Below are 12,893 nucleotides of genomic sequence, written 5' to 3'. Positions count from 1 at the left end.
TTTGACGAGTTCAGTTCACTTAGAACCAGGAATGGCCAGATTCATTTGGTAGAAAACCTCATGGTATTTCAAGACACACACAAGGGAATGGCAAGTGGGACATTGTCAAAGAACATGTCTAATAGCTAACATGTCTTCTAATAGCTTGATAATGTGGAATTAATTGTGTCAATATGGGGAAGCAAAAGGCAGGTTTAGTGGAAAAATTTTAATAACCTTGCCTAGAAGTTCCGGTTGGTTGAAAAGATTTGTTGCCAAGCTGTGGGATTCTCAACAAGGCCTGTCCAGGAGAAATTTGGAAAGAAGTCAGATGTAGTTAGGAAATTAGGTTGGAAAAACACCAAGCAAGGCTAGTATTCTGACACAATATTTGATCATTTTATTTTGAAGCATTTAAAATCTGACCGTGATAACTTGTTTTGCCTCAGAAATGTGTATAAAACAGTTAGAAGAGATATTGACTCCATCTAACCTCTTTTACACAAGAAACTGTCATAGAATACTGAAATCTTACATGACAAGCTTGTGTTTGAGGCATCATTATCTTGAAAGGCTCATTGTAGGTAAATAAAATTTTAGTTTGGTTCTCACATTTTAAAGTATCAGTTTTGAAAAGTTGGAAGTATAAACAAAATACTATCTGATCATCTTATTCCCAAGACCCTCTGCAGAATTGTCTAGGCCCAGTCTTCTCTTTGGCACTTAATGAGCGGAGTGGAACAGAAAACTGCTGAATTGGAGAAATAGACTTCAGATTCATCTCTTGATGGTACCTACATTTTCCAGGTTCTTTCTGAAGGCTTAAAAGGGATCCTCAAAACTTAAGTATCTTCTATTAAGTCACCTTTAAAATGAAAAGAGTATGTTAATATATTTCAGATTATCAAAGAATTTTATAGTTGGATATCGCTGGAACTCACTTCTAATTCTTTTTCTGATTCACTCTCTCCCTACCACGGCCAAAAAAAAAAAAAAAAAAATACAGAAACCATAGTTGTACTTAGAGGCAACGTTGGAAGTTCCATGAATTATGACATCTTAGAAAATATGTAGCTTAAAACAATGTGAAAATCAATTTAATTATAAAGGGGAAAGAGGAACCCTAGAAGTAAACTATTTAAAAAATTGCTGTCTCAATGAAGTTTTGAAATGATTTATATTCATTTACATACTAAAAAGAGAGAAAGAAAAAAACTTACTTTGTTCCCATCCAAAGGATGTAATTCCACTGATTTAGCTATATTGAGACTTTTGTTTTATAATGAATGCTAAGGTTTTGATGTTTTTAGTATATGGCATGTATTTGATGAGACACCCTCTTGTTAAAATATGCAATAGAATTGAATTGTTTCATCATTCTTTGAAGGGAAGAAACATCTGTTTAATATAGACCAGACATTTGAACAAAATCATTCCAACATTTATTGAGATCAGATCATAAGTCAGATGAAAAGATAAACTCTTCAACAGCTAACTACACTCAATGCATTAAGTGGTCTGGACATATAGAGAAGGAACTTTTTCATTTTTCCTCAAAATAAAATTCATGTCATGTCATTGTGTATAAAGATAATTCACCATAGTCCTTAAGGGTGAAGAAGGATATTCAAAGCACAGGAAGAAATCACATGGAAAGGCTCAGAGAAAAATATGTGCTAGTTGGAGTTATGGTGACGGTGGGTCTCATTAACAGAAGAAAGAAAAAAGGGATTTGGGAAGATACGGAGAGATAACTAGTTCAGATTTGAACAGATTATCAGTGTAGAATTTAGCTATTTTGTTTATTTAAAGTCAATGTGACATTTTATAGGTACTTGCTTATACTTACAAAGTTCTCCTGAGGAAGTACTGAGTTTGGCTAAACTAATTTTTTCATAGATGTGATTTTCCCATATATATAATGGAAATATTTCTTACATAGTTATTCTCCCTTTTGGCTTACTGTGCCACCCTGAGTGATTACTACCCTGCCAATAGCTGTTGTTTTTAATGTGATCATTCTATTTCATTAAATACAGTTTTCTGAAAAAATCAATATTACCTGACCATTCTACTTCTAATTTAAAAAAATAATAGTTTCTAGAAGAGACTTCTCTAGAAAAGAACAAAATTTGAAATAAATGAAATAAGTCAACCAACCCATAAAATTAAGCTAAATTGTTAGACATTTACATGAGATTTAATTTTCATTTTTTCCTCTTTTAACCTAAAGGCAAATGTTTTAGCACTGTTGATTTTAAATTCAAGTATGAAAATCTGAGTTTAATTAAAATTTAACATCCATGCTAGTTGTAAAATTACTTAAATTATGTGATTCATTAAATATGCACTATAGGTGTTCTTTTGTGAATATATTTTTGGTAAAAGCAGAATGAATTTCCAGTAAATATTTTATCACTTGGGAGATTTATTTTAAATAGGAAGCATATTAAATTTTGGTAAAATAATCTATTACTAGTTGGACAAGGGGCAAAATATAGATAGAAGTTGGAGAGACTGAAAAAATATGACAAATTGTGATAGATTTTTTGTCACAGTATTGGTAATTTTCACAAACATGTTCTTTTTCCTTTATGACAAATAAATGCAAGTGAAATTACAGTCAAATATTTGAGGATCCAGGTGTGAATCCAGGAGGTCACTACCGATTTTCTATTATGAGATTCTTTGATTTATAAGCTATTAAAAGTCTATAAGAGGTTTTTGTTTTTTTTTTTTTAATGCCTGTCTTTAGGAATATGCCAGATACTCAAGGAAAATAGATATATGAGGTGCTGAGTATCTATTCTGAACTTGGATATCATTTCAATTAGCACCATCCATCTTTTTTTTAAAAAGTGTTGAAGGCTGGAATAGCCATTAGATATTCCCATGCATGAAGCAGTTTTCTTCAGTGGCACTTATCATGACCCTGCTTTTTTTGATACATACTGGGAGACATTAAGTAGGGATAAACTGCTTACTACTGAGTGAAGGACTCAAGTGCAGTTCTTTGGCTTTCTGCCAAAGATACTGGAAGAAATGATGAATGACAAATATATTATGGAGGAATTCTCCTCCTAAGAGGTCCACAGGATTCTAATTTTTAGGATTGCTATCACAGCCAGGGATACTCTGTGTTTTTGTGCTCCTGATGGAAACACTGCTTTCGCTGAAACAACACTCCAGTTCCTGGTTGTTGTTGCTACTGTTATCTAATCTTCCTTATAGTGAGTCCTTTATTTCTGGTAAAGATACTCATTTAAATAACTATGGATTATGAAATTTAGACAAGAATTTTCATTGAGACATAAAGTTACCCTAAATTCAATAAGAAAATTGTGGTGGTGGTGGTGGTGTAGTTGCTAAGTCGTGTCCGACTCTTGCGACCCCATGGACTGTAGCTTGAGAGACTCCTCTGTCCATGGGATTCTCCAGGCAAGAGTACTGGAATGGGTTGCTATTTCCTTCTCCAGGGGATCTTCCTGACCCAGGGATCGAACCCATGTCTTCTGTATCTCCTACTTTGCAGGCAGATTCCTTGGCTGAGCTACGAGGGAAGTCCCAATAAGAAAATAAGTGTCATAAAATTTTTATTTGTAAGCTTTTTAAATAATTTGACTATTTTAAGGACTATATGTTACATGTATTTCTATTCAGTTTTTAAAAATTCCTGTATTTCTTTGGCTTGCTGAAGCTAGGTCTTTATACTAGGAATTTAATTGCCTAAAACGTGCCAAAATCTAAGATGACCTTGATATGATAGCAGATTTAATAATATGGCATTTAATAGGAGTGACTTAGGAATGAATTCCAGGTTTTGTTATTGAATATGAAGACTATTTCCCAGATGCAAAACAGATGGGAAAATCTAAAATCACTCATTTGACAAAACCTCAGGGTTTCCAATTAACAGTACATGCAATATGATATACTTTTGGTAGTAGTAATAAGTTTGGTATCTAAATGAGCAATGTGCTCTCTTGTTTTAGGTCACATTGGTCAGCTTTGGGTGCGTGCATGCTCAGTCGTGTCTGACTCTTTGTAACCCTATGGACTGTAGCCTGCCAGGCTCCTCTGTCCATGGGATTCTTCAGGCAAGAATACTAGAATAGGTTATCATTTCCTCCTCCAAGGGCCTTCCTGACCCAAGGATCGAGCCTGCATCTCCTGTGTCTTCTGCATTGGCAAGATTCCAGGATTCTTTACCCTGGAAGCTCTCAGTTTGGGGTACCCTTTTAGAGAAATAAAGACTATTCAGATCACATTTGTAAGAGAGTAACCAAAACATTTTTTAAATTCTCTATCAGATTTAGCTTCTTACATTTACAAGTAAAAGATTGTAGGATACAGCTTAGAAGGTCAGCCAAGCATCCAGATCTCCCAGGACAGTAGTGCTACATAAAACCAAGCTCATTAGATAGGGAGCTGTGAATAAAAGTGGTTTGTTCTTCTCTCTAAAGTATTAAAGCTTCTAAATTCTGTTTGTTTCACAGGAGTCTGAACTGATAGAACTAAGAGAAACCATTGAAATGCTGAAGGCCCAGAACTCTGCTGCCCAGGCAGCCATTCAGGGAGCACTGAATGGTCCTGACCACCCTCCCAAAGGTATATTCAGAAATCTTGCCATTTTTTCATGCAGTCTGATAGGCATCTATTTTTATTAATTAGAGCAAAGCTGCTTTTCCTCAGTCACACTGCCTTTGATAATTGCTATTATTCAGAATCTCAGAATTTAAGAACAGGAGCCTTCAGTATCAAACTGACCTTAGGAATTGGCTCCTACAGTCGAACTCTTCTCTCTTCTTGATTTGGTGAAGTTGGGTCTAGAGAGATTAGGTAATAGATTCATATCTGCCATTGAGCAAAACAAACCAGAGAAGAAATATGGAAATTTGGATCTTTACATTAAAACATAGCAATCAATATGGTGAAGTAGTGGGTATTGGGAGCAACTTGTCCTGTGCGGTTCAGTTCAGTCTCTCAGTCGTGTCCGACTCTTTGTGACCCCATGAACCACAGCACGCCAGGCCTCCCTGTCCATCACCAACTCCCAGAGTTTACCCAAATTCCTGTGTGAGGGCAATAAGAAATATATTTTTTGTAGAAAACTTAAAGACGGGAAGAAAATGGACTAAAAGTTGGTGTGTTTTTAATTATTACTTTGCTTCAGCAGGGCTTTCAAGGTGGCTCAGTGGTAAAGAATCCACCTGCCAATGCAGGAGACAAAGGTTCAATGCCTGGGTTGGAAATATCCCTTGGAGAAGAAAATGGCAACCCACTCCAGTAATTCTTGCCTGGGAAATTCCATGGACATAGGAGCCTGGGAGGCTACAGTCCATGAGGTCAAAAAAGAGTCAGACCCAACCTAGTAACTAAACAGTAACAATGCTTCGACAACCTTAATGATAAAATAATCTTTTTTGCCACCACCCCCACACCTTTGATTGCCACTTAAGAAATACTCTGTGATAATGTCATGTCATTTTTTTCTTTACATAAGTTCTACTTATTTTTAGTCTCTTTTAAGTAGCATTCAATATGCTCAACTCTTACCAGCTGAAAAATGCTTTCTTAAATCCTGAGTGCTCTGTCATCTCTCTTCCCTTTTCCAGATGAATGTTTGATAGAATTCTTTAGTGTCTTTAACCACCAGTCATACTTCAGACACTGGAGTGTGGTTTTCTTTCTACTACTCCACCAAAACTGTTCTCTCCATCATCAATAAGGACTTATATAACTCTAAATCCAGTACATTTAAAATTCTTATTATATTTATCATAGAAATGGCATTTGATACTGATGTCCATTCCATCCTACTTGAAACATTCACTTCTTCTGATGCTCTTTACATGCATATTCTTATTCTTCTATGCTTTTTGAAAGTTTCTTTCACTGTTTCTCTTGTATATTCACTTGCTTATTGCATTTGTTAAATATTGATGTTTCTTAGAGCCCAGTTCTAAGCTCTCTTCCATTATAATTTTATACATTTTATGATTCTCTTCATCCTATCTGAATTTTTATACAAGGCCATCTAATACTCTTTCTATAATTATTGTTTTTGTGTTTATAACTGTCAAATATCTCTCTCCAGGGCAGGCTCATCTCTTGAGTCACACATCTGTAAATCCAGCTGCTAAAGAGGGAACTCTACCTGGTTATCTCTGGGTGTGTGTTTGTTACCTGAAACTCAGCATCTCTAAATATGAACTTGTCTTCTTCCTTCTTAGACCTGCTTATGCCTTCAATGCTGCTTTCTCAGTCAAAAGCATCACCATCTTTCCATATTACCAGCAATCCTCCTCTCCTCACTCAGCAAATCACTAGGTTCTGACCCCACCTCTTAAACATCTCTTGTTTCCATTTCTCCAATCCTCCTATCGCCAGTCCTCATCTCCCCCCTGAACTGCGGCCACAAGCTCCTCAAGAGCCTTCCTGCTCTGTGACTTTCGCCTCTTCGTGCCATTCTTCACCCTGAGACCAGAGCAGTGGCCCAACAGTGTATGTCTAACAGGCATCCCATTGCCTTTAGTTAAAATGCAGACTCCGTAACATGACATAATCTCTCTTTGCCAGTTTTGTTTGTTCAACAAGTGTTTAATGATCATCATTTATGTTCTAGATAGTCTTTTAGACATTATGTCTTGCATTTTGTCATTTCATGCTTTAGCTATCCTGAACTTCTTTCAGTTCTTCCAAAGTTCTTTACATATTCTGTTTATTCTGCTTGGCACTTTCTACAGTGTTTGTTCAGCATAAAAACTTTCTGAGATCTTGCGAGGGTTAGCCTAAACATACCTCCTTGGGGCTTCCCTATTAGCTCAGTTGGTAAAGAATCTGCCTACAGTGTAGGAGACCCCGGTTTGATTCCTGGGTCGGGAAGACCTACTGGAGAAGGGATAGGCTACCCACTCCAGTATTCCTGGGCTTCCCTGGTGACTCAGCTGGTAAAGAATCCACCTCCAATGCGGGAGACCTGGTTTCAATCCCTGGGTTGGGAAGATCTTCTGGAGAAGGGAAAGTCTACCCACTCCAGTATTCTGGCCTAGAGAATTCCATGGACTGTATAGTCCATGGGGTTGCAAAGAGTTGGACACAACTGAACGACTTTCACTTCACTTTCACGTACCTCCTTGACTCTTAAACTATATGAAGTCCCTTTGTGATGTTTTTGAAAATAACTGTAGTTCCCTTAAAAAAATTGCATTACACTTTGGTGCCTTCATTTATTTATGGTCTACCTTTCCTGGTTGATAGCAGCGTGGTTTGTTTTCTTCATACTAAATCCTGGCCATGTTGATGCCTTGTACATGAAAGGGGCTTATTCAAATTTTATAGAAAATACTAATATAAATTTTTAAAAACAAAATTTAAGTTTTGGGAAAATAATTATATAAAGTGAGATATACTGAAATTAAAAGAAAAACTAGTTCTCTAGGGGCTACTGCTGTTAAGAATTTAGCAACTTTCCATGTGGGGGAGTTAATTTATATGCAGCATGGAAAATTACTGCATATTTAAAGCTTATCTTAGAGCTATAATAAAGCAGCTTATGTTCTAAATCTTCATGTTGTAAATAGGTCCAGAAGGGATTTAAAAAGGCTTAATCCCTTCTTTACTGTGGTACAAGACACTGAAGTAAAACTTTCTGGAAAGATTCATTTTATCTCAGGCAACAGGTAGCTTAATGTCTACTGGAATTGAAAAATAGGAATTCCTTTGCTCAGATTTGTGAGAGGGTAGACTAAAATGAACAAAAGGATAACAGTTACTAACAAATTGGTCAAGAAAGATTAAATGATAGATTTATAAAGTTTAAAACTAACAAAAACAAATAGTTATAAAGGATTGAATGTATATAGGATATTCAGATTAATATTAAAACTCAGTGTTACACGGAATGAATTATAAAAATATATTTATTCAACAATTACTTGCTGATCGCCTACCATATGATATATTCTGTATAAAGCCCTGAATATATAATGGTAGACCAACTAAACATAGTCTTTCTCAACATTTAACTTTTAATCATAAAGGAAAGCAGAAATAAAGAATTGTTGTGATGATTAGGGTAGCTGAATGTGCATGTAAAACAGTTGTAAGTTCTAAAATGGACAAGAATGTGTGCCATAGAGAGCAAGGGTACAGAGAACCTACTCTGGTTACAGAGTCAAGAAAGTCCTTTACCAGATAGTAATATATAATGGGAAACCCAGGGATCAATTGTCAAGGCAGATTTTTTTTTTTTTTTTTTTAGTTTTTAATTAATTGTTTTTTTTTAATTTTATTTTATTTTTAAACTTTACAGTATTGTATTAGTTTTGCCAAATATCGAAATGAATCCGCCACAGGTATACCTGCATTCCCCATCCTGAACCCTCCACCCTTCTCCCTCCCCTACCCTCCCTCTGGGTCGTCCCAGTGCACCAGCCCCAAGCATCCAGTACCGTGCATTGAACCTGGACTGGCGACTTGTTTCATACATGATATTATACATGTTTCAATGCTATTCTCCCAAATCTCCCCACCCTCTCCCTCTCCCACAGAGTCCATAAGACTGATCTATACATCGGTGTCTCTTTTGCTGTCTCGTACACAGGGTTATTGTTACCATCTTTCTAAATTCCATATATATGCATTAGCATACTGTATTGGTGTTTTTCTTTCTGGCTTACTTCACTCTGTATAATAGGCTCCAGTTTCATCCACCTCATTAGAACTGATTCAAATGTATTCTTTTTAATGGCTGAGTAATACTCCATTGTGTATATGTACCACAGATAGTAAATACTGACAGAAAAGCATTCCATAAGGGTCTTAAGACAGAAAAGAGATCCAGGCCCTTACGGAACTGACCCCAAGAAGATAATGATCAAAGATAAAATAAACTGAACCAGTTTGGAGAGATGAGTACTGACCAGATTACTTAGGAATCTGTAGGCCGTATTTAAGAGTTGGAATGTTTTCTATTCTTGCTCAAATTGGATTCTACTGGGAAGTCTTAAATAAGAGAGTCATGGTAAGATTTTTCTTTTTTTTTAATTTATTATTTAAATTTATTTATTAACTTTTTTACTTTACAATATTGTATTGGTTTTGCCATACATTGACATGAATCCACCATGGGTGTACATGTGCTCCCCATCCTGAACCCCCCTCCCACCTCCCTCCCTGTACCACCCCTCTGGCTCATCCCAGTGCACCAGCCCCGAGCACCCTGTATGATGCATTGACCTGGACTGGCGATCTATTTCACATATGATAATATACATGTTTCAATGCCATTCTCCCAAATCATTCCACCCTCACCCTCTCCCACAGAGTCCAAAAGACTGTTCTATAGATCTGTGTCTCTTTTGCTGTCTTGCATACAGGGTTATCATTACCATCTTTCTAAATTCCATATATATGTGTTATTTAATGGTGTTTTCTTTCTGGCTTACTTCACTCTGTATAATAGGATCCAGTTTCATCCACCTCATTAGAACTGATTGAAATGTATTCTTTTTAATAGCTAAGTAATATTCCATTGTGTATATGTACCACAGCTTTCTTATCCGTTCGTCTGCTGATGGACATCTAGGTTGCTTCCATGTCCTGGCTATTGTAAACAGTGCTGTGATGAACATTGGGGTACACGTGTCTCTTTCAATTCTGGTTTCATTGCTGTGTATGCCAGCAGTGGGATTGCTGGGTCATAAGGCAGTTCTATTTCCAGTTTTTAAAGGAATCTCCACACTGTTCTCCATAGTGGCTATACTAGTTTGTATTCCTACCAACAGTGTAAGAGGGTTCCCTTTTCTCCACACCCTCTCCAACATTTATTGCTTGTAGACTTTTGGATAGCAGCCATTCTGACTGGCGTGAAATGGTACCTCATTGTGGTTTTGATTTGCATTTCTCTGATAATGAGTGATGTTGAGCATCTTTTCATGTGTTTGTTAGCCATCTGTATGTCTTCTTTGGAGAAATGTCTGTTTAGTTCTTTGGCCCACTTTTTGATTGGGTCGTTTATTTTTCTGGAATTGAGCTTCAGGATTTGCTTGTACATTTTTGAGATTAATTCTTTGTCAGTTGCTTCGTTTGCTATTATTTTCTCCCATTCTGAAGGCTGTGTTTTCACCTTGCTTATAGTTTCCTTTGTTGTGCAGAAGCTTTTAATTTTAATTAGGTCCCATTTGTTTATTTTTGCTTTTATTTCCAATATTCTGGGAGGTGGGTCATAGAGGATCCTGCTGTGGTTTATGTCGGAGAGTGTTTTGCCTATGTTTTCCTCTAGGAGTTTTATAGTTTCTGGTCTTACATTTAGATCTTTAATCCATTTTGAGTTTATTTTTGTGTATGGTGTTAGAAAGTGATCTAGTTTCATTCTTTTACAAGTGGTTGATGAGTTTTCCCAGAACCACTTGTTAAAGAGATTGTCTTTTCTCCATTGCATATTCTTGCCTCCTTTGTCAAAGATAAGGTGTCCATAGGTGTGTGGATTTATCTCTGGGCTTTCTATTTTGTTCCATTGATCTATATTTCTGTCTTTGTGCCAGTACCATACTGTCTTGATGACTGTGGCTTTGTAGTAGAGCCTGAAGTCAGGCAGGTTGATTCCTCCAATTCCATTCTTCTTTCTCAAGATCACTTTGGCTATTCGAGGTTTTTTGTATTTCCATACAAATTGTGAAATTATTTGTTCTAGTTCTCTGAAAAATACCTGTGGTAGCTTGATAGGGATTGCATGAAAGATTTTTCTTTAAAAAGATTTGAAGATGACTTGGCTGGCTGTTCTTTCTTAGAGCAAGTAAGTGATGGCGATGGCTCCAACTAGAACAGTGACAGCACAATGGATGGGAAGTGGAATGTGGAGAATGAATAAACATATAACTGAAATGTATATCGTTTAAAATAAGCTTCTCCATTCATTCAGATTGTTGGTATTCATTTGGTCAACCATTTATACTGAACTCTGTGATGCTGCATGTACTCAAATACTTAACTCTAGAAAAGAATTGTCAGAGAAAAGTAAAATGCATTCCTTTCATCCTGTAATGTTATTGAAATTACACCCTTGCCAGTCTTTATTGGAAATGCGGTCATAGTTGAACATAGCTAATACTTCCAAGGACTACTTTTTAACCTATCTTTAAACATTTTGGGATTATTTGAAGTCAAATATAATTTATTAATTCTGGATATAATAAAAACTCTGAAATACTTTAACTCTTAATACATCTGCTTTATTTGTAAAAGTCAGTTATGATGAGAAAACTAGCAAATGCTAATCTTGTTCAGAAAAGCTTGTAGCCAAATATAGCAGATATTTAAAACACAAATACCTACACATGTTCTTTTATTGCTTATTCACATAATTTCCACATTAGTTGATAAGGTATACTGTGCTCCTTTATTGTTGATGCAAAATAACACACATAAATACCATGATTTAGGTTTTGGCACTGGTAATGCTTTTCGCATGCAAAAACTGTAAATGTTTTCATCATTAAAAAAAATATACTTTTAGACCAAATTCTAGGGATTCTTAAAAACAGCTATTATATTTTTACCCTCCTATAAAATTTTTCAGCATGGTTATTCTCTTAATGGAAAAGTCAAAGTACTTATGGATAGGTATGTATATGAGATTAAAGATGGAGATATGTATATGTATATTACCCACCCACACATATACTTATTGTACGATTTGAAAGTAACCAGTTAAGGTTCCACTTCCATCGGTCATTTTATTGTCAAATTACTTTGCTGAATAGTTTTGATTATATACTATTATTTCTATGGGAACTTTTTGAAAGCTATATTGTGATTTCTGACCTCAGATAAGTTCCACTGAGATTTTTTTTGCTTGGCTAATCTGCATTGATTCCAATTAAATATAACAGTAAGAGATGGCCTAAAAGCACATTTGACCTTAAAAATAATTTTATAAATTTCTTGTGTCTTCACTAACTCTTTGGTCAGTTCACTATGAGTAGAAATAATTTCAATTTTAATATTATAAATAAATCTTATAAGCTTGTATGGAGTGGCTACCTTCAAAAAATGATTTAGTATCAAATAGTCTCCTTTTCAAATATCTTATTAGCTAGAGAGAAGTTCATGCTTTTTACGAGTCATATTACCTGGCAGTTAGTACAATAGACAGTAAGATCCATCTAAGCCTCTTTTTCAGCTGTGTTACTGCAAGGAAACTTTAGTGATTACACTCATTTCAGTGGTTTGCTTTAAGAGTAAAATAAGATTGCTCCCAGAGCAAAGTAAGCATGTAGTAAAAGCTAGCTTTAATATTACCTGTTATTATTGCTACTACTATTACTCTTCCAAGTCATGGGCTGGGATTAGGTGTAATGGGAGAATTACACTGTCTTAAATATGATTTCTGTCCTTTATCGAGCCCATCTTTGCATGAAATGTTCCCTTGGTATCTCTGATTTTCTTGAAGAGATCTCTAGTCTTTCCCATTCTGTTGTTTTCATCTATTTCTTTGCACTGATCGCTGAGGAAGGCTTTCTTATCTCTCCTTGCTATTCTTTGGAACTCTGCATTCAGATGCTTATATCTTTCCTTTTCTCCTTTGCTTTTCACTTCTCTTCTTTTCACAGCTATTTTTAAGGCCTCCTCAGACAGCCATTTTGCTGTTTTGCATTTCTTTTCCATGGGGATGGTCTTGATCCCTGTCTCCTGTACAATGTCATGAACCTCCGTCCATAGTTCATCAGGCACTCTATCAGATCTAGTCACTTAAACCTATTTCTGACTTCCACTGTAAATTCATAAGGGATTTGATTTAGGTCATACCTGAATGGTCTAGTGGGTTTCCCTACTTTATTCAATTTAAGTCTGAATTTGGCAATAAGGAGGTCATGGTCTGAGCCACAGTCAGATCCTGGTCTTGTTTTTGC

At 35.9% G+C, this 12,893-nt stretch overlaps 1 protein-coding gene and 1 long non-coding RNA gene across 5 annotated transcripts in view; one reads left to right on the top strand and one right to left on the bottom strand.

Moving 5' to 3' along the window:
• The window catches only part of LOC113893340, a 79,053-nt gene that overhangs the window by 2,981 nt on the left and 63,179 nt on the right, over window positions 1-12,893 (bottom strand). The window contains exon 2 of the long non-coding RNA XR_003511293.1: window positions 778-844. This is a non-coding gene — a long non-coding RNA (uncharacterized LOC113893340). The remainder of the gene's footprint in view (window positions 1-777; window positions 845-12,893) is intronic.
• The window catches only part of NAV3 (neuron navigator 3), a 382,845-nt gene that overhangs the window by 325,816 nt on the left and 44,136 nt on the right, over window positions 1-12,893 (top strand). For all 4 annotated transcript variants that reach the window (XM_027543298.1, XM_027543301.1, XM_027543299.1 and 1 more), the window contains exon 24: window positions 4,476-4,587. In XM_027543298.1, the coding sequence (XP_027399099.1) occupies window positions 4,476-4,587 (112 nt within the window). The remainder of the gene's footprint in view (window positions 1-4,475; window positions 4,588-12,893) is intronic.

Source organism: Bos indicus x Bos taurus, chromosome 5, assembly GCF_003369695.1.
Source record: "Bos indicus x Bos taurus breed Angus x Brahman F1 hybrid chromosome 5, Bos_hybrid_MaternalHap_v2.0, whole genome shotgun sequence".
In the NCBI taxonomy this organism is placed as follows: domain Eukaryota; kingdom Metazoa; phylum Chordata; class Mammalia; order Artiodactyla; family Bovidae; genus Bos; species Bos indicus x Bos taurus.
The sequence above is the reverse complement of the archived record's forward strand: the minus strand, read 5'-3'. Positions and strand labels throughout refer to the sequence as shown.